The 22,666-nt window shown below is 45.1% G+C and overlaps 1 protein-coding gene across 25 annotated transcripts in view; it reads right to left on the bottom strand.

Annotated features, from left to right (window-relative positions):
- PTK2 (protein tyrosine kinase 2) overlaps positions 1-22,666 on the bottom strand; it is a 200,993-nt gene that overhangs the window by 128,897 nt on the left and 49,430 nt on the right. For 6 of the 25 annotated variants that reach the window (XM_062626907.1, XM_062626909.1, XM_062626913.1 and 3 more), the window contains exon 1: positions 12,741-12,912. The exons of 2 other annotated variants lie outside the window; for them this stretch is intronic. In XM_062626907.1, coding sequence (XP_062482891.1) covers positions 12,741-12,843 — 103 coding nt within the window. In that variant the 5' untranslated portion in view covers positions 12,844-12,912. Of the gene's footprint in view, positions 1-10,718; positions 10,854-12,740; positions 13,138-22,666 lie in introns of those variants that run through there. 17 more of the 25 variants (XM_062626912.1, XM_062626915.1, XM_062626926.1 and 14 more) reach the window with 8 other exon arrangements.

Genomic DNA, 22,666 nt, shown 5'->3' with positions numbered 1-22,666 from the left:
AGAAACCCAGCTGTATGAATCATTTGCCATTCAAATGTGACAGCTCTGAGCCTACAACACTGAACTATTGAATAGCACCTACTGATTTTTAATACCTGGTCAAAAAAGGGGTGAAGAGAAGGAGGGAGGGCAGAGCACCAATAGAAGAGGAAGAGGATCGTCTCCATTGTAGTTATGTTCAGCCTGGAGAAGAGAAGCTGCATGGAGACCCCAGAGCAGCTTCCAGTATCTGAAGGGGTCCACAAGGGACCATAGCAATAGGACAAGGGGTGATGGGTTCAAAGTGAAACAGGGGAAGTTCAGGTTAGATCTAAGGAAGAAGTTCTTTACTGTGATGGTGGTGAGGCACTGGCACAGGGTGCCCAAAGAAGTGGTGAATGTTTCATGCCTGGCAGTGCTCAAGGCCAGGTTGGACAGAGCCTTGGGTGACATGGTTTACTGTGAGGTGTGTCTGCCCATGGCAGGGGGTTGGAAATGGATGACTTTAAGGTCCCTTCCAACCCAAACCATTCTGTGATGTATCTGAAAAAAATAGTACAATTACCTAATTTACTCAAAAGAATTACTATTTCCCTTTGTTTAGTAGCAGAGTGTTCACTAACACATTACAGCAGCTCTGGTATGAGAGCAGTTTATCATTTCATACTTTCTTATCAATCAAATTCTTAAATCCAATAATTTGGACATGGGCAGAAGTTGATGATGTTCCTCGGGAACAGGATAGAGCAGTAGAGCTTGTTTGCTTCTGATACAGGCAGACAGTGATAAGCACCTGTAATCTATACAAAAATCAACAAAGCATCTCACAGATGACTATCACGGCACCATCTTCAGCCAGGGATCTGAAGAGGTGGCAGAAGCACCACATTACCTTTTACAAGGACTTCTTTGGCCAGAGACCATCTGAACACACAACAAGTAACTAGAATGAAGTTTAAAGGGAAAAGGTTAATTTGAACATGCCTGCCACACTCTGTGGCACCACAAGCATCCCAACCTCTCATTATTTCCCAAGACTTTGCAAATGTCAAAGGATGGGTTTTAAAGATACTCAGTATCTGTCTGAGACATTATATAGGGGAAGTTCAGATTGGATATAAGGAAGAAGTTCTTTACTGTGAGAGTGGTGAGGCACTGGAATGGGTTGCCCAAGGAAGTTGTGAATGCTCCATTCCCTGGCAGTGTTCAAAGCCAGGTTGGACAGAGCCTTGGGTGACATGGTTTAGTATGAGGTGTCCCTGACCATGAAGGGGTTGGAACTTGATGATCTTAAGGGCCTTTACAACCCAAACCATTCTATGATTCTGTAACTATTCTATGATTCCATTCCATTTTAACCAGGTGCAGAGCGTTTCACTCTCACTCACTGTGCAGTGAGTTGCACAGATGACAGGCGTTCAAAGAGAAAAGCTCCCTTACAGTGCAGCTCTATTCCTCTGTCAAAGCCAAAGCTACTCACAAAATGATGGCCAACAAAAAGAGGTGAGGTGAGGAGAGAAGCAAAGATCAAAAAGCAGAGCTGCTCACACTTCAAGAGCAGTTTTGTTCCACTTGAACAACAAGGAACTGCCCCTGTGGGGCACCATGCACCTACTGCTCTGCTGCTGGTGTTTGTAGAGACAATGTTCCTTCTACATCAGTGTAAGATTTGAGACATTAAGAGTTAATAAGATTTACTCCAAAGAAATAAGCTGCAAATTGTTTTCGCACTCCAGAAGGAAATGAGTTTTCCCACTTCCAGGAGTGAACAGAAGACTAAAGAGGAATACAGAGCAGCATACTTGATGAGACTTCATGGTAAACTCTATGCTTCAGGTAAAAACCAACACCAAACCCCAACCCCCTAAACAAAGACACCCCCCCACAATGCCACCATCTTCCATTTACTCCAAGGCAGTGTTAGAAAGGTTTAATAAAGAGCAAATTCCAATTAATGTGCAAGACTAGTTCCTCATTTAAGATGCCAGTTGATGAAGGGACTGGGAACATCCCTGCTCCACTCTTCTGGTGAAAAAAAGCTTTTCCTCAGCAAGAACTTCAGCTGCACAGGCTGTTTCACTGCTGTACCTGGTAGCAGAAGGGAGACACACACAAAAGGGTGCTGCTGTAAGAAAAATAAGCCTTTGGGAACAGACAGGGGCAGGTTTCTTCCCTGCCAAAGTGGCAGCACAGCCTATCCCCATTTCCTTGTTTTAACTATCCCCTACCACCCTTTTGCTGAAGGTCGGAGAGCAGCATCTTCATCAGGGACTGTAGTGACAGGACAAGGGGTAATGGGTTCAAACTGAAACAAGGGAAGTTTAGACTGGATATAAGGAAGAAGTTCTTTTCTGTGAGAGTGGTGAGGCACTGGAATGGGTTGCCCAGGAAAGTTGTGAATGCTCCATCCCTGGTGGTGTTCAAGGCCAGGCTGGACAGAGCCTTGGGCGACATGGTTTAGTGTGAGGTGTCCCTGCCCATGGCAGGGGGTTGGAACTGGATGATCTTAAGGCCCTTTCTAACCCAAACCACTCTATGATTCTACTACTTGCGGGATCTCCAGAGTTGAGGTCTCTCTGGGCAACTTGAGCTGTTGAAGACCCTCCTCACCCCAATGTCTGCTCAGTGTTATTTAACGCAAACAAGTGGAGAGTCTTCATTTCCTTCATTAATCAAAAGAAACAGCTCAAAGATTTGAGTCAAAGACAATCAATACTGAACCTAAACACAGAACTTGTTTCACTTTCTGTTACTGAAGTAACAGAAAGCGAAACAAGTTATCCATTAAAAACATCTCCCATTTCCCCTTGCACACAGCAGTTGTGTCATTATAAGCATATTTAGAATCACAGAATGGTTTGGGTCGGAAACAATCTTAAGATCATCCAGTTCCAACCCCCTGCCATTGGCAGGGACACCTCACACTAGACCAGGTCACCCAATGCTCTGTCCAAGAGAACTGTGTTGCTGCACAGCACAGATTTCAACTTACAGATTTACCTTGATGTTTTCTTTTGTTCTATAAGGCATTTAACAAAGGTGTCTACCAATGTATATACCTTTTGGATAGGGTTTGTCAATTCTTCCAGGACTTCCTGCAGGAGAGGCTTCAACTCCTTGTTTGTTTGTTAAGATTGAAGAGAGACAGAACAAATCACGTTGGGAATATTCCTAAGAACATGTTGTTTTGACAGAAAGCTCTGAACTTCTACATCAAGTTGCTGGAACATTTATGTAATCTACTCTTACAGGTTCAACAAAACAGTTCCCAGGGGTAAAACAAACAGCAGCTCTGTGGCTTGCAAGGAGCGAGAGGAAAGGGAAATGAACACAGAGGAGCGGCGATCAAAGCCATGAATAACAGTCCATCAAAATCCAGTGCCAAATTCCACCGCAGCACCAATGAATTGACAAACCAACAACCAGAGTGCTCAGGATCCACCTTCTCCTGTATGGCCTTGATTTTACAAAGCAATGAGCACACTTATGGATCTCCTGGAAAACAGCACGTGTTACCATAGAAGTGAATTTGTGCCCAGTTGATAAGCACTAAAACACGTATGAGCACCTGGATACAGAAGGAGGAAGCATTCAACACCTGAAAGGACTAGGCCCTACAAACCTGTAATACCTGCAGTCAGTCACAAAGGACACATTTTATGAGGAGCTTTATGGCATTACAGCAGGCTGACTGTCCCTGCACGCACAGAAGGGCAATAGCCTACATCCTATCTACAGCCTCAGCTGAGAAGTGGAGGAAAGGAACAAGGCAGCATTTTCATTTCAAAGAGAACTGCTGCAGTTCTGTTGGAACCAAGCACAGACTGGATATAAAGAGCAAAGAAAGTCTAATAAAAGGAAGGAAAACTATTCCATGCCAGAATTTTATGGTAATAAGTTAGAAGGTTATAGATGAATTCCTGCTTTGTATGAATTTTCTAGGGCTGAGGCATCACATATACCTCAGATGAAAGCAAAACTCTCCTACAAGAGTACATATATATATGTATATAACATAATCATAGAGTCACCCTCACGGGGAAGAACTTCTGCCTAAAATCTCATCTCAATCTCCCCTCTGGCAGGCTAAAGCCATTCCCCCTCGTCCTGTCCCTACAGGCCCTTGGAAAAAGCTCCTCATCATCCTTCTTGTTGGTCCCTTCAGCTACTGGAAGGCTGCTAAATACAAACTACTGTCACTTTGTTTGTGAACCATCAAAACAAAATCACCGAAATCTCATCTCTATATAAAATATTGCATATTTTACATTATAGAATCTATATAGTGTATATATTAAAAACAGAATTAAAAGCAGTGGGGCTGAAGGCATTTAGTTACAAAAGCACTAAGGTGCAAATTCTTCACTTCAAGGGCAGAACAGCAGCAGTGCAATGACATTTTCCTACCTCTGTGTAAGAAAACCCCAGGCATTAAATCCTCCCATTATAACTAGAGCAAAAAAACCCTTAGTATTCAAAAGCACAGATTTAAAGACATAGAGCAGAGCCTCCCCGCTGCTAATACCTACAGTGAGTTGATCACATATTAACTGGTGAACTGACAGGCACCACCTCTATCTGCTCACACCACCTCTGTGCCAGAGCTCACCCTGCTCGGAACAGCTCGGGGTGCACATCATGGATTCCTTTGCCACTCCCATGATAAAAGCAGCACTGCACTGCAACACCACTGCGTGAAGGGCAGGCATACAACTCCTGTGGAGCCATCTGGGCTGTACATTTACCCTCTGGTAAAGGGTTGGGATGGATATGGACAGGACATGAATGCGTCCATGTGGAGAGGCACAGCTACTGACAACCATAAATCAGAGACCTTTAAATCGGGCCTTTTGATTTCTACCAGTATGAGGCAAGAGACCACTGCAATCAAACACCTGAATGGACAAAAAGCTACTGCTGAAGTCGCCTGGCAATGCAAGCTGCTGTGTGGGAATCAGCCCTTATGATCACATTGAAAAGGCTGCACTACTCTAAACTGTCTTTGTTGCAATTCTGCAGTTTATCTGGAGTGACCATCATGTCACAGACCAGACAAAACCCCCTTTGAGCTGCACACACTAGGATTTCAGGAATATGATTCCCACTGGAATCTCCCCACAACAGCAAGGACAATGGGTCATTGCTGAGTTGCAAATGTAACAGCAGAAGGCCTCCAAGAAGAGCTTCAATCTTATTGCCCCTTACCTTCAGAAGCCAGCTGAGAGGCTGCAGGAATACATCAGGTTCTTTCCCATTCCTCCTCCCTAGAAATAGAGATTTAATAGGACTGCAGGTCATTACTCACCCTGCAACTACTTCTGACCATAAAGTTCTCTGCTACAGTAACTTTATACGCTTATAAAAGGAGAAAACTCCAGCAGCATGGGAATCCGTGCCTGGCAATAAAGATACCAGTCTGGCTTCATGGGGAAGTACTGAGATCCAGATGGACCTGGACAGGCTGAGCGGTGGGCCCCAGAGAACATCCTGAAGTTCAACAAGGCCAAGTACAAAGTCCTGCACCTGGGTCAGGGCAATCCCCAGCACAAGCCCAGGCTGGGCAGAGACTGGACTGAGAGCAGCCCTGAAGAGAAGGACTTGGGGGTGTTGGGTGAGGAGAAGCTCCCAGTGACCCGGCTTCAGTGCGCGCTTGAGCCCAGAACCCCCCCGTGTGCTGGGCTGCACCCCCAGAGCGTGAGCAGCAGCTCAGGGAGGGGATCCTGCCCTCTGCTGTGCTCTGGGGAGACCCCCCTGCAGTCCTGATCCAGCTCTGGGGCAGCAGCACAAGAGGGACATGGAGCTGTTGGAGGGAGTGCAGAGGAGGCCATGGAGATGCTGAGAGGGCTGGAGCAGCTCTGCTCTGGAGCCAGGCTGAGAGAGCTGGGCTGGGTCAGCCTGGAGAAGAGAAGGCTCCTGAAGGGGAGACCTGAGAGCAGCTCCAGTGCCTGAAGGGGCTGCAGGAAACCTGGAGAGGGGCTTGGGACAAGGGCCTGTAGGGACAGGCCAAGGGGAAGGCTTTAACCTGCCAGAGGGGAGACTGAGATGAGCTCTTAGGCAGAAGCTCTTCCCTGTGAGGGTGCTGAGGCGCTGGCACAGGGTGCCCAGAGAAGCTGTGGCTGCCCCATCCCTGGCAGTGTTCAAGGCCAGGTTGGACACAGGGGCTTGGAGCAAGCTGCTCTAGTGGAAGGTGTCCCTGCCCGTGGAAGGGGTTGGAACTGGATGAGCTTTAAGGTCCCTTCCAACCCAACCAGTCTGGGATGCAAGTGAAGAGAAGTCTGGTTTTACTGACGATTTTAAGTAGAATTGGCTTTGTCAGACTCTCACAGTAACTCGCACAAAGCCTGCAGTGACTGGAAGGCACCACCATTCTTTAATCATTAGTCAGAGAGCCACAGGTTATCCCATACTGTAAGGAACAGGACACTGAAGATGATCTGCATCATCTACAAGGTTGAGAAGCAAAAAAGCTTTCCATTAGTGTTCTGGACATGTATCCCTAACCTCTTCCAATCTGAAACGGAACTGGCACATCACTCAGGGCCTGTTCAACTCATGTATGATGAGCCATCAAACACTGCATGTAGAAGGGAAGACTATTAAATTCCCTCTGACAAAATGGGTGTTTCAGTTCTACAGCACCTCAAATTGAAGTTAAAGATTAGCTTTCAGTCTCAAAATGCCACACTTGTTTATTATGCTCTTCATGTGTTGATTTGACACTCTCTGCAGCTCTTCATTCAAGTGCTTTGGTGCTGTGAGCAGTTGTACCAAATGATGGCCACTGAAGGTCACACACTGAGTTTCTTCCTGTACTTGAGATGAGGAGACTCAGGCTATGCAAAAAGCTTGTTTTCCTTCCGAATTTCCTCAGTAAAGCAAAGTGAGTCCAACTTAAATCCAAAAAATAAGACAAACCAAACCCTTAGTTCTTAGTTTTGTGGATGTGAAATCACTGGCAGGAGAAACACTGCTTTGGGAAGCAGTGACAGTGCTTGGGAAAAGCAGTAAGCAACATCTCCTCTGGCAAAGGAACAAACCTTGGTTACCATATATAAGAACGGAGTTTGTTTACAGGTTACTGTCAATGAAATGACTCAGCAGGATTGAATTCCACCCAGAAATACTTCTCATTCAATATCAGAAGAGGAAAATCCAAGCCTCTTCCTGTGTGTCAGTAAATGAAGCATCACATCAGTGCTGGACAACCACAAGTCACCTCCCTGACCCCAGCAATCCCCATCCCTTACAACCTGTCATGAAGAAGTGGCACCACTCATTCTCAACACGGATTCAACAGTAGCTATTGCAGTGATCTCATTTATTCTGCAAGATGATGACATCTCCCTAAATGCCACAGTATTTTTGTAGGTGCTTTAATCAAATACATTTATGAGGTGCTGTACTTGAGCTTGTTTTAATTTCATATTCACAAACACATTTCCTTATGCCTGTCTTGTGTTTCCTGTGCTAGTTTATAGAAGCCAGTAGCATGTATGGGCTTGCCTAGTGCAATGTGAGAGTGTGTATTAATTTGTCTCCGAGGTTTTAGTAGATTACCATGAACAAATCTCCATCAGGTCATGAATTTAAGGATACCAGTGAGGTGCTTTTTCCATATTCACAGTAAGTGAAAATACAAACTCTTTGCTGTTAAACTGAAACTTCACCAAGACATGAATTTGCAACTGCTTCATTTAAGCCACACTTCAGCAAGTGGAAGGACTTAGACAAGCTGATATACTACTTACAAACACCAGCTACTACTATTGTATAGAATAACATACATAATACTATTCATTACATGTATTTCATTACAACAGTCCTTGCAATAAAAGCTGCGCATGAAGACCAGAAGCCCAATGAGCTGCATTCACTAAAACAGCAAAGCCAGGTAAGAAACCACCTTCAGTAGGCTAAGGATGCTGATTCTGAACTACCTCTGCTGTTCCCAGAGTATGGAAAATGATGCTGGGTCCATGCATGTGCACACACACACCTGTGTATATATGTGCCATGTAGGAAATAAATATATATACATAGACACAGTGCAATTTATGATCAAAGCTGTCAAATATAAACTGAACAAAAAAGCTGTTCAGGCCACAAGCTCCTGTTTAACTTCCCAGCAAAAATGCAAAGGTCCCATCAATGCATCCTCTTAAATGCTGACTTCCAGACCCTGCTCTTCAGCCTTTTCCTACTGCATCTTCCAAAGGGTATTTAAAACATTCTTTCCTGCCTTCAGTTTTAAGCTTTTCCCAGGCAGCTCAGAATTCCCTGTGACTCTGGTTCGGAGGTTCATTACCAGGTGCTACAGCTGATAAGATCATACATCTCCATTACACAGGGAACACCCCAGCACTAAAACACTGCTTTCCTTTATTGTAAGGATATCAGAAGCTCCATCTTCTATTCCAGTAGTCTTTGAATAAGAAACAAATCACCCTGATGGGAATCCATCAGTACTGCATCCTTCCTATACATATTGAAGGATATCAATGCTGTAACACTGCAGGGAAGAACCCCCTTGGCTTTTCCAGACTATTTTAAATAGACACGGGTATCTCAGGAATGGTTTGAAACTGCCTTTGAAAAGCAGTGGTTGGATGAGATTAACACTGGCTTTCTTTTTTCTACACACAAATCAAGAGATGCTTCGACACTTTAAAACTCTCACACCTTAAGAAGCCATTGAGTGAATAAAGTTTAACACAAGTTCAGGCAGATTTATGCTTTGGAAGGGAACAGCTGTTGTGCCATAGCAGCTGATGGAGACAAAGTAGTGATTCTTAACAACAGACTGTCAAATAACAGACTGAACTCGTTTCCCAGTCCTCAGGCCCTTGGAAGCCAAGGAAAAGCACTTCCCAAACTACACTACAGATCCACAAGAAGAGCAGGAATGGGTGCTTCCTTCCACTCACCTCAGCTGGAGCTCACTGTGAAGATGCAGCAGAACACTCATGCTAACAGGAGGGATTTTCTTCCTTCTTAATACACAATAACTGTTATATTTCTACAGTTTATATATAATCTGTTTTAAAAAGTTAAGAAATCCTGACTTAGAGACTATTTTCCTGTCCACCTTCACAGTAACAGCAATTCTCTTTACTCTGTTTTTATCACTGTGTCCCTTTTAGTGTTACCTATCATGTAAAATCTAAGGGACTCAGTTATCACCCAAGTATTCTCTTAGCAAAAAAACAGTAGAGACTGAGCTGAAGGAGAAACAGCACTGAACTTTTCTGTATCCAACCATCTTGCTTATACTCAGCAGATCAGGTTCCATCTGAGCACAGCTCCTGGAACAGCAGGGTTCACCAGGAAAAAAATCCAAAGACACTGAACTTGGAATTGCTTATCATTTTAAAACACATTGCAACATCAAGAGATTGCAATGAACAGGGTAAAACTCCTTCCCACATGATTAAATATATTTCACAACACGACTAGCTTAAATTTCCAGATATTTCTCTTAATCAAGGGTTTCGACTGAACTAGGTTTGATCCTCTTCAGACAGCACAGAGCTTTTCATGTCAGGCTGAAGGGTTGAATTCAAGGGCTGTGATCACCCTTCACCAACGACTCACTGGACATTAACAACATCACGGCCATTTACTGTTCATGAATTATTAAACAGAGCTCTTCGCATGGAAGTTATTCATGAAACTTCCTCCTTCTTTGGGGGATAATTCCGATCATTTCCACCTATTCAGCAGAGCCATCCCCAGCTATCCTTGAATGTTACATTTACATTTCTTTCACCCAGTTACTTTGTAAGCTTAAAGTGGTACTGCCACAGGCAACACAGGAATAAAGGTCAGTGGCAAAAGTATCTAAACCAAAGTGCAACACATTGTGCCGTTAATGAAATTACCAAAGATTAGAGGCGTTCGATGGTTCAGGACTACTTTTCCAGTCTACTGTTGCAGTCAGAAATAAAGCAGCCCTGATACTGGCATGAATTATCAGCACTGAGATGGAAAACAAGAACTGCCTCCTCAGGGACCAAGACATCCACTTCAGCATCCCCCTGTTTACTCCAAAAGACCAGAGATTTTAAATCTCAGATTACTTGGGAAAGGGGGAGAGAAGCAGCCAAACATGTTTAACTCCTATCACTACTGAACTGAAGCAATATAGACTCACTTGCTGAGAACAAATGTGCCAGTAACCAAAAGCCACACTTTTCTCTTGGTTCTATCAAACTGTTCTTAAATCTGGAGTAGACAGATGCAGACTTCATCACTGAATTCAACACTGCTGAGACTGGACTTCAGCATAAAAAGGAGGCAAAAGCTGCAACACAGATTACAGGAATACTTTCTAAAGCAAGTTATATTCTTTCGTGCAGTCCTACAGACACAGACTCAGCTGCAATTAGGTCATCACACAGTATCACTGTGAAGATTGAAGATATTAGATTTAAAAACACTTAAAACCAAAGCAGAAGGACACTCTGTATGAACACACTCACTGAAACATTTCCAAGGCGAACACTGGCTACAAGATCACACCTAATATACCAAAAGCTTAAACTGTTGCATTTAAAAGGAGAACAGACCATTCAGACAGAAGTTATGCATAAGAAAACACATTTTATACATCACGATCACATTTTAAGACATTATAAAATACTTGTAAAAGTTTTATCCATTTTTTTACTGCAGGTAACCTGAAGCTTTTAACAGAAAAGCCAAAGAGCCAGAATAAAGCTATCCACACTAAATTACATTACCTTTCTTTGACTGTAGATATCTCACAACCCTTATCAAAGTAGGCCAGATCCGTTTCATTTCCCTAAGGTTAAGCTGGTGAGCAGTACACAGAGTATTCATCAACTAAGGAATGGTCACCATTCAATGACAAATATAGCACGAGCTAGTTCTCATCTGTCCTATTTCTTTTGGGAGGCTGAGATGTGGCTTTTTCTAGAAACCATCACCAGAACTGGCAGCTGGGAGATGCCGGTGCCTTTGTCCTCTTATGCAACTCCTGGTGCCCCCTTTCTGCCCCCCCCCCCCCCCCCCCAGCAGGAATAATAGGACTGGCCTCCATTTCGGGGCAGAGCAGGCTGGAGATGCAATCTGCCCTCAAGTTGTGTGTTCTGACAACACTTTGCTGGCGACCAGGGCAAGAGGGAGGGATTGGTTTTCATTCATTTTAGCTGCTGGAGGGGGGTTGGGAATCAATACCTTTTATCAATGCCCAGTACAGCCATCTTCTGTGAGAAGCAGCATCCCTGCTGCAGCCATCCTCTGGTGCTGGAGCAGGAGGGAGAAACTGATACCCCTACTTCTAACCAGCCTTAACAGATGGTGGCAACTTGTTTTTTCATTGGAAAGATTTTTCCTCCCTACTTTTGGAAGTTACGCTCTGGTCAGTACCTTATTTATGACTCGAACAAGGAGAAAATCCCAAATTCACCTAAACCTCTTTTTTACAACACACAGGAGTAAGCATGGCTATTACCCCTTCATGGTAAACAAGTGCTGTTAAAAGCAAAGCACAACCGGTTTTAGCTTTGTTTCCAGCTACTGTTACTCACTGTTTTATTAACTACTACTGACAGATTCTGTACTTCAGGGGACATTACCAGGATGCGGTGGTCAAGTTTTGTAACTTCTTCTCTTTAAGTTATTTCTACTACGTGTGCTACTATAATATGCCAGAGTGTGGCAAATGCCGGTTCAGTCTGAACAGTTCAGCAAGGTGCAGAAAGCATCCAAGACAAAGGCAGTGTTAAACGCTCCTTTTGTGCCTCCTCCACGTAACAACGCAGTAAAAACTCCCAGTAAATGTATTGCTGTTTCTTTCCAAGACAACTCATCAGGAGCTACGCCAACCAAAGCCTGGGTTCAGATCGGTTTCCCCTGAACTTGTGCAGTAACTGCCTCTGTCTGTGACCCAAGGTTACAGTGACGCAATACTTCACTGCCAGCTCCTCTTCCAAAAAAGAAAGCACACTGAAATGAACGTGAACACGAGGGAAGCTATGCTTACAACCAGCAGCACACAACCTTTTAGTTGCTTGCCATCTAAGGAAACTGGACTCCTTGGCTACTAATAGAATTGCGAGCTTAATCCCTGTACGCTCCCACCCACAACACAAACATACAAATACCGTTCAGATTATAACAGAGTAAATATTCATGTCCTGGGATGCAAGTTAAGATAATCATGGGAATGAGTTTCATGTGTCCATCTAATTAAGCTTCGGTTTCAACCTAAACGATTCTATGATTCCAGGGTTCAAGTCAAACCCCTCTCATCGTAATAAACGCACGCTTTGTGGCTGGGTATTGTCTCTTTTGGGGAGGTGAAGAGGGGTCACAGTTTCTAAGGCAGTGAGTAAAAAGACGCCAGTCTTCCCCTGCAAATGCTACCTGCGATCAGGCGCTTCCCAACTACTCCATCCATCAGGTAAGTGAAAGCAGAATCCCGCTCGCAGGGGTTTCAAACATACAAAGATCAAACACAAAGCAAATCCGTCAGATCCTCACAAACCAAACACAGCTCAAGCGCTCCTCAAATTTCATACGGTCTGAAAAGCAAAGGCAGAAAAACCCAGCGCATTACGGCTGTCAGGTGAAGAGGATCCTGCAGGCTGCTTCGGCTACGAGCACATGACCAGCATGGAAATAGCTTATTTTATAGCTTTATAGGAAAAATCCCTCTAGACCCACAGGTGGTAGAACACTACATTAACGGGGGAGAAGGGTTAAATACGTAAAACATATATATATAAAGGTCCGTGTACCTTTAGCCCAGCACATCGGGAATGGGCTGCAGCCGCTCTTCTCCATACAGATGGCACCTGCTCGCTCCGGGGCCTGCTGGCCGGCGACCTCCAGCCACCACATACACACAGCGGGCGGGGACCGCGCCGGGCTCCGGGATACAGCGTCCGGGCTCCGGGCTACAGCGTCCCGGCTCGGGGCTGCTGCGGCGGGGACCCGAGCTCGGTCCCTAAACGAGGAGCAGCACCGCGGCCCCTCAGCGCGGCCGGGCGCGGGGCGGGGGGAGGCCGCGCCGCCGCTTCATCTCCTCACGCCTCGGCGAGGGAAAGCGCGGAACATCCTTTCCCGGCGGCGAGGTGCCGAGGAGGGGGGAAAGCGGGCAGCGGAGCGAGCGTGCTCCTGCCTCCATTCAGCGAGGGAGGCGGGGAGGAAGGAGGGGAGGCGATTAGCGAGCGCCACATTAATATGCTAATCTGCCCCTTCTGCTCGCTGCGCCCGCAGCCGCGGAGCTGCGGCTCAGAGCCGGCCCGCTCCGCAGAGCCGCCTGCGCCCCGGCCATTTTCTGCGGGCTCGGGGCCCACCGCATCGCATCGCACCGCATCGCTCCCCCCAAGGACCAACGCTCGGGCATCGCTATCAGGCGGTCTGTACCTGTACGTGCTGCGGGGAAAAGCACCCGGCACCCTAAAGACGCGGAACTGCCACAAGCTCCCCAGGGCAGTGGGGTGGGAGCCCGCCGCACCGCGTGCTTCACCTCACAGCCACAACGTTATTGAAATGACTGATTATCGTTGGTTAAATGATTAAAATTATTACTGAAGTTACCGAAATCATTGATTCATATTGATGAAAGAACCCTGGCAGCAATCATTTGCCTTAACTAAAGGCCAAATATCACAGCCCATGCCAGTAAGTACACAGCACCACATCCAGCCCTCCTCTAAAGCCAGGGCTTCTTTATACACTTCTATACATATAACACACTTCCTTAGACTTTATATACCCAGAAGGCAAAGGTCACCCGAAGCACACATCGCACGCTCCGTGGCATTTGTTCCTTCTCAACTTGCAGCACCTCGCATCAAAAGTGCTCACAGCAATCCATTTTCCCTTTTAACATGCAAGTAGAAGCATTGCAAAAGCCCATGTTTATAAACAGGCATTCACACAGCATATGGATAGGGGAAAAAATACCCATTTTACTCCTAGCAAAAGATGTCACGACAATCAGAAACTACTGAATCAGCTAAAATACGTATTTATAAACTGAACAGGACTCACACTGATCATTAAAGCTCTTTATATATTCCATGGTAATCTTTCCTCACTCAGCAGTAAGGCATAAGGCTTATCCAAGACTGTAACCAAATGGGAATTAATCTAAAGCCAGCAGCCTTCAACTTAACCTATCTGCCTACTTGGAGCAGCACACACCTAACAGCATGTGTTTAATTACCACTCTTCACCTAAAACACTACCATCGTGCTCGCTCGATACACTGGCTATGTAGAACTGCAGTGGTGTGTGTCAGAACTCTTGATAAATACAGATGCTGCTTTTAATACTGCTTTCTCTTCTGTTTAAAGGAGAAAAAAAGAGGAGGGGGGAAAAAAAGAGGGGAGGAAAGGGGGAGAAAGAGAGAGATTAGGCCACAACCAGGCCCATCAGATGTTCTGCATCACTGCGCAGGCACAAAGCTCTTTCTGGGGCTGAAGAAAGCCAAAGGGAACTGAAGACATGCCTGGATGCCTTCCTCCCCCTGCCATAAAGTTTGCAAAGCCCCTAAGTGCTGCGCAGCCAGACGAACAGTTGCAGCAACAAGGTCGACTGTGTTTACCTTCAATAATAAAGCAAAACGTGGAAATGGCTGCAGTTGTGTGCCTGCAGAAGATGCACAGATACAGGACTGGTGCCTTCCTGGTTCAAGCTGCAGCTCACGGCGCAGGAAAGCTGCTTTTACACACCCAGCTCTGCCACAGGCTTCTCTGATGACCTTGAGCACAAGTCACTCCTGTTTCATCACAAAACAGAAGGCTGTAGTTTTCTTTAGTTGGTTTGCTCTGTGCTTTAGGGTGTAATGTATAAACGCCTGCGTTCCTTCCTTTAAGTGTTCTGCAGAATCTAGCTAAAAAAAATGAGGAGGTAAAAATGGTATGGCTTAAGTTCAGTTTTATTCCTGAAAACAAACCCCTTTAAACAGCAACTGGTAAGTGCATTACCAAGGAGACTTTTAATAAACAGAATGTAAGGACTTGCATTTTTGTTATACTTTTAACAGATGAGACTACTACACATTATCAATCCAAGTGTCAAGAGATGCTGTCAGCTGGTTACAGCTACCCTTTCTATGACATGAGTATTATAATCATTCTCCTCAAGGACATCCTTCCCTGTTGTAATATAAGGCTACAAAACGAAGGTGAAGACAACGTACTGCATAGCATGAGATTGTTTTAATTCCATTGTAGAAGTTACCCCATATTTTACACTCTGAGTACGTATGTTTCAAAATAAACCATTTCCTTGATGCTTTTTAGTGCTTATGCATTACTTCAGTTCTATTTGTTACTGTAAGTAGTAACCAGTAGAGACATACGCTCACTCTCCTCTTTCAAACAACAGAATCAGTTTTGTCTGCACGAAAGAAAAACACCCAAAAGCATAAATTTGTGTTCTAAAGAAAATAAGAAACCCCCAAATTTCAGCTGGAGGGGGAAGAAGGGCAGGGATAGAACAGAAAACAAGGCACAAAGGAAAAACAAAACCCAAAAAAGCCTAGAAAAGTTAAATAGGTCTTGATACTTGATACTTGAAACATTTTAGACTCATTAAGTAGGTATCTGAGTACCACTTATGTAAAATAATTTGTTTTAAGTAATGCCAATCAGATTATAGCATTCACTGAGGTAGGGAACATCTGTCAGAAATCAGGAGTGTGGAACAGGAATGTTCCTTCTTCTTGTGGAAAATGCACATGCTGACACAGAGCGATAGCATCTGCACAGTACTGACACAGAGCGATAGTATATGCACAGTACTCACCGTGTAAGCAGTGATGCTAACAGCTATCACACACCACACAAACCAACATTGATTTTTAAGAAGAAAGGATCAGTTTCTATCAAGAACATGTAGAAGCACAGCCCATCTCCCTAAAATACACATTCTAACCAGGAAAAACCCAGACTTCCCCAACAGCAACAGGCAAGCCAAGGCCCTCAGCTAAGAAATGGCATTTTGCCTCCTAGGAAATTCAAGTCCTTTCTACTGTATGACTTTGGCTGCTCAATTTCAGCCTGGTTTGAACGACTACTAAATATCAGCATCGGCTTTGTGAAAGCAAGAGAAGGAAGAAAGGTCAGGAGCTTTTGGATTGTATCAAGGCATTTAGTTCTTGCTTTCATTTTGCCTGCAGGGCTGAGCCTGTCTCCTAGTGAAGTCGACTGCAAGAATCACAAAGCCTGGTGGAATAAAGAGTTAAACAACAGCTCTGTACAACGGGGAGGCACATAAAAGCCTGGGTAATTTTTTCTACTCAAGCTTATCCAAACAAAAATAAAGACGTAAACTGCCTACAAGATGAACTTGGCTTTCTCTAGGGTTATGTCTAGAGACTGAGCTCCTGTGGGTGTCTCGGGTGTCTGCTCAGCAGAGAGCAGCTGACTACAGCTTCTCCCATGGTGAATGGCAGCATTAGGAGCTCTCAGCTATTCAACCAATTATTTTCACATCAGTTAATATCTCTATTCATCAAATGTTCATCAGACTGGCTGGCAAGTTCAAGCACTGTTGGAATGGGAGCAGAACAGAATCAAATACAGAACACTTGCCTGAGGTTCATTGCTCTGACAAACCAAACTCAACTCAGTATTCAAAAACTGAAGAAAGCTGACCTGTATCAAGGCAGTGTTTGACTGCAGAATCATAGAATAGTTTGGGTTGGAAAGGACCTGAAGAACATTAAAGTTCCAACCTCCCTGCCATGGGCAGGGACACCTCACACTAAACCATGTCACCCAAGGCTCTATCCAGCCTGGCCTTGAGCACTGACAGGGATGGAGCATTCACAACTTCCCTGGGCAACCCATTCCAGTGCCTCACCACCCTTACAGGAAAGAACTTCTTCCTTATATCTAACATGAACTTCCCCTGTTTCAGTCTGAACCCATCACCCCTTGCCCAATTACTACATTCCCTAATGATGAGTCCCTCCCCAGCATCCTTACAGGCCCCCTTCAGATACTGAAATCATAGAATAGTCAGGGTTAGAAAGGACCTTAAGATCATCCAGTTCCAACCCCCCTGCCATGGGCAGGGGCACTTCACACTAAACCATGTCACCCAAGGCTCTGTCCAACCTGGCCTTGAACACTGACAGGGATGGAGCATTCACAACCTCCCTGGGCAACCCATTCCAGTGCCTCACCACCCTCACAGGAAAGAACTTCTTCCTTATATCCAATCTAAACTTCCCCTGTTTCAGTTTTAACCCATTACCCATTGTCCTGTCACTACAGTCCCTAATGAAGAGTCCCTCCCCAGCATCCCTATAGGCCCCTTTCAGATACTGGAAGGCTGCTCTGAGGTCTCCACGCAGCCTTCTCTTCTCCAGGCTGAACAGCCCCAACTTCCTCAGCCTGTCTTCATATGGGAGGTGCTCCAGTCCCCTGCTCATCCTCGTGGCCCTTCTCTGGACTTGTTCCAACAGTTCCATGTCCTTTTTATGTTGAGGACACCAGAACTGCACACAATACTCCAGGTGAGGTCTCACAAGAGCAGAGTAGAGGGGCAGGATCACCTCCTTCAACCTGCTGGTCACGATCCTTTTGATGCAGCCCAGGATACGGTTGGCTTTCTGGGCTGTGAGCGCACACTGAAGCCAGCTCATGTTCAGTTCCTCATCAACCAATACTAAAGGTTGTTTTTTTTTTCAATTTCTCTTCTGCAACCTCTCAGCTACCAGATGAACACCCCAGCACCAGACATCTCCTTCCAGCAGAGAGAAGAGAGCAGCCCATTCGCTTTTTAAGACAAAAGAATGAAGAGCCACAGCCTGAAGCGTAGCAATCACATCACAACCACCACTGTGATTCTGGACTTGCTCAGTTGGAGTTTTAGCCACTTCACAGCTACTGTTTATTCCTCTGGTAGTTACTGAAGCTGAAGAACTGTCCTGGGTTCAGCAGTAGCAGTCATTTTTCTCCTTCTTGGTAGCTGGTGCAGTGCAGTGTTTTGACTTTCGGCTCAGGAACAGAGCTGATAGCGATGTTTTGGTTTGGCCAAGGACTTCGTGAGCCTCATGCTCTGCCAGGAAGGAGGGGAAGCCGGGAGGAAGCAGAGACAGGACACCTGACCCAAACTGACCAAAGAGGTATTCCATACCACAGCATGTCATGCCCAGGAGGTAACTGGGAGTTAGCCGGAAGGGCTGGGAGACTGCAGGGTTGGAGGAGGTATGGGTCGGTGCTTGGTTGGGCTGGGGGGGGGGGGGCGAGTTATCAGTTGGCTGGTGGTGAGGTGATGTATTCTCTTCCCTTGTAATTTCCTTTATCATTGTTAATATTGGTAGTAGCAGTAGTGATTTGTGTTATACCTTAGTTACTAAACTGTTCTTATCTCAACCCGTGGAAGTTGCATTCTTTTTGACTCTCCTCTCCGTCCCTCTGGGAGCAGGGGGAGGGCAAGAAGGGGGGGAGTGAGTGAACGAGTTACCTGACTGGGTTTAAACCATGACAAGAACACACACATTTAGTTTTAGAAGATCTCCATAGTGATGTAAGAGACTGAAGAACATTTCTTCACTGCGTTATTTTTGCCAATACAATAATGAGAGCTCCCAAACCAAGTCTGCCCTCAGGAAAAGCGGAGGATTTTTTCTCTATAAAGCCACAAATGCTTTTTATTGAGACAACTGCAGACCAGCCTGTAAAGCTGAAGTGTGCCCAGTGACTGTTCTTAAGCTGAAAATATGTTTATTGCTCATGTGACAATCTTCTGCATCCTCATCCCTTTGGCTTTCCCATGGTTGTATCCAGCAAACATGCTCTCCAAACACTGGCATTGTACTGTAATCTTCATCCATCTTCATCCTCTCAAGCTTGCTCCTTATGTGGCTGGGGTATTTTTAATTACTATAATTATTTTGTGTGTGTAATATTGCAGAGTAGAAAAGCTTATTTGCCCAAAGTTTCCTCTTTAGTCAAACATCTCTTTTATTCACAGGAACTGCTGAACAACGGTGCATCACCTTTACATCACATCCGGAATTATGGCTCCTGAAGTCTACCTTACACTAAGCTCAAGTTTGCTAAAGCTGTCTTGGAAATCTACCTGGTCTCTAAATCTTTGCAATATGGACAAACTCCAATTCCCTGCTCTAAGATTAAATCAGACCACTTTTCTCCCGAAGGAAAAGGGCAAAGAGTAGACTTAGTAAAGTCTAGGGAAGCAACAGAATCAAACAATGATTGGGGTTGGAAGGGACCTTAAAGATCACCTAGTTCCAACCCCCCCTGCAAAGCAAACCAGTAACATGCATAGCCTGTAAAGCCAAGAGCTCTTTTGTGAGGTTGCCACCAATGAAATTACAAACTGGGATTTGTGATTTTAGTCTTCATGTTGAACTTGTAGTGGTACCTGCTTGAAGATTTGTTGCTCAGAGAATGCTTGAGATAGGAAGGAGTACAACAGAGTGAAGCTCAAACTTCTCACCTTCAACTTGGGATAGTCAATAGCCCAGAAGAAAACACACTGCACGATTCACACTGGAGTGCTTCAATTGACCAGGAGATTCCACTACCCCAACAAAATCATTCTAGCATATGAACTGCTGGATGTCTGCTTAAGACCTTCTTTTGCCATAAATTTAATCCAATACTAAATTTATTGCTATCTTCCTCAATTGGTGAGCTTTATCGTACAATATATATAGGGTGTTTCTGAAAAGTACAGAGTACTAAAGCAACACTTCATCACCTTCTGGCCCATGCTCACCAAATTCGCCTTACTATCCTCTGAACTACATCTTCAAAGAGTAGTTGACAGAATTCCCTGCTTTCATTTTCAAATCCCAACTGATAGTAGAGAGGTAGGGAAAGGAAACAGAGCAGGATGCTGGGAAAAGGCCGGAGGAACATAGCATTACTGAGGCTGCCCATACATCCCCTTCCCAAAGGAACCTCCCTAGCCCATGCTGTTAAGACAAAAGATGTTAGAAGGATCACTAGGTTTATTATTTCCTAAATAAAGACTGGCCACTTTTAAATCCATATGGGTTGGGTTCATTTCCAGGCATCAGAGCTGTAGCAGATTTCCTTGTGGGTGGACATTGCAACCCGCTTGTGTTCTCCTATTTCCTTCCATTTACTTTGTGAAGGTTCACTGCAGAGAAGTATAAAGTCAGCACCATGAAAGCTCAGAATGGTTTAAAATTACTCCTTCTTTAGGCCACTGATTATAATTTTCCTCCTCTACATGTTCTAGGCTATTCACCAAAAAAACCAACCAACAAAACCATTGCTATCCTCAAGACATCTTGCACAGAATCATAGAATGGTTTGGGTTAGAAAGGAGCTTAGGATCATCCAGTTCCAACTTCATGGAGCTCATTCACAATTCAATGCTTAAACCCCAAAATCTGCTTCATGGAGACCTGGAAAACTAAGGAGAAAAAGTGAACCCTACACACCCTGCTCCTTGTTTTACTGCAAAATCAGGTCTGATAACTTTGCTCACTGTACTCATCAGTTCACACTCCTTTTCAGCCTTCTCAGATAGGGAGAAAGAAGAGGGGTGACAGAGTGAGACAAAGCAACCCAGAATGGGCACCAAAGCCTTTCTGACCTTATAAAGCTTTCTCTATCTATGGAGAAAACCTTTATTGATGAGGCAAACAGAGCAGAAGGTACCTCAAGGGGAGGATTCCAACCCTTGGATGCTGTTTAAAGGAAGCGCATTCTGTGAGGATTACTTCTGTTCTGTGGAAAGGACCAGTGAGCAGATCAGTTGACCTTCCATATGCATCTTAAACCCCCTCTTCGTTAATTCAAGGGTAACCTAGAAACAATTAGTCACATCTAAGGGGGGGAATTTAGGAGAATAAAGTTGCTTATGGGTCAGCAAGTCTCTTCAGGGTCTGCTCGTATCAGGGCTTTCTCTCTCATCTGTCTAATAACACAAAAGAATGGTGCAGCCAAGAGGGTTCAATTAGTTAACATGAAATGGCCTTGTCTGGACATGTGTCCCTTGTCCTGCTTCTCCTCCACATGCTAACCACAAAGTTAGAACAAGAGCTTACAAAAAGACTTAGCTGTAAACGTATTTTTAGCACAGAATTGCACCTGATTGCTGTATCACTGCATCTCAGAATAAGTCTGATTTTCAAAGGCTCCCACTGTTACATAAAACACAAACACAAAGGGAGCAATTCCTCACACTTCCAAACCATTACATGCAATGGAAGATGAGCTCACATTAATGCAATATTCTCCCATCTGTATTTAAAAATACACTCAAGGAACAGTTACTACTGTATTCCTTAGTGAAGGATAACCAGAGCATAAAGCCCTGATGTATAAACAAATATTTGCAGGTGTAAGACAAATAGCTCTGGAACTTTAAAGTTCCAGTGTTACAGACTGAATCAACCACCAGTGCTGACTCCCTTTAAGCAGACAGAAAACTGGTAATTCATTTTTACATAGCATCTTTTTAAAGTTTCATAACACCAGCACTAAGCCAACTGTATCCTGGGTTGCATCAAAAGGAGCGTGACCAGCAGGGCGAAGGAGGTGATCCTGCCCCTCTACTCTGCTCTTGTGAGACCTCACCTGGAGTATTGTGTGCAGTTCTGGTGTCCTCAACATAAAAAGGACATGGAACTGTTGGAACAAGTCCAGAGGAGGCCACGAGAATGATCAGGGGCTGGAGCACCTCCTGTATGAAGACAGGCTGAGAAAGTTGGGGCTGCTCAGCCTGGAGAAGAGAAGCTGCGTGGAGATCTCAGAGCACCCTTCCAGTATCTGAAGGGGGCCTATAGGGATGCTGGGGAGGGACTCTTCATAAGGGACTGTAGCGATAGCACAAGGGGTAACGGGTTAAAACTTAAACAGGGGAAGTTTAGATTGGATATAAGGAAGAAGTTCTTTCCTGTGAGGGTGGTGAGGCACTGGAATGGGTTGCCCAGGGAGGTTGTGAATGCTCCATCCCTGGCGGTGTTCAAGGCCAGGTTGGACAGAGCCTTGGGTGACATGCTCTAGGGTAAGGCATCCCTACCCATGGCAGGGAGGTGGAACTTGAATGATCTTAAAGGTCCTTTCCAGCCCTAACCATGCTATCATTCTATGATTCTAAGGCTGCTCTATTGCTTCAGCAAAGTCTGTGCCCAACCTAGGAAGCAAAGACTAATGTCTTCAAAAAACAGGAAGGCTCTGGGGAGACCTTACAGCAGCTTCCACTGCCTGTAGGGACCAACAACAAAGCTGATAAGGGACAATTACAAGGGGATGTGGTGATAGAACAAGGGGGAATAGCTTTAACCTGCCCGAGGGGAGACTGAGATGAGCTCTTAGGCAGAAGCTCTTCCCTGTGAGGGTGCTGAGGCGCTGGCACAGGGTGCCCAGAGAAGCTGTGGCTGCCCCATCCCTGGCAGTGTTCAAGGCCAGGTTGGACACAGGGGCTTGAAGCACCCTGCTCTAGTGGAAGGTGTCCCTGCCCATGGCAGGGGTTGGAACTGGATGAGCTTTAAGGTCCCTTCCAACCCAGACCAGTCTAAGAGTCTATGAAAATATTGTTAAATAGACCCAAACCCGCCCCCCCTCCAGTGAGCACAACTAGGATTCAAAACTGTTGTATGAGAAACTCCAATAGTGTTTGAGAACTTGTTTAGGAGAACCTCTAGGAAAGCCCAGTGTAGCTCAGCCTTAACCACAGAAAGTCCAATCCCTAT

Source organism: Pezoporus occidentalis, unplaced genomic scaffold (assembly GCF_034315485.1).
Source record: "Pezoporus occidentalis ecotype Australia unplaced genomic scaffold, CSIRO_AGI_Poc_V1 ctg3, whole genome shotgun sequence".
Lineage (NCBI taxonomy): Eukaryota > Metazoa > Chordata > Aves > Psittaciformes > Psittacidae > Pezoporus > Pezoporus occidentalis.
This window is presented reverse-complemented; position numbering and strand designations above follow the sequence as displayed.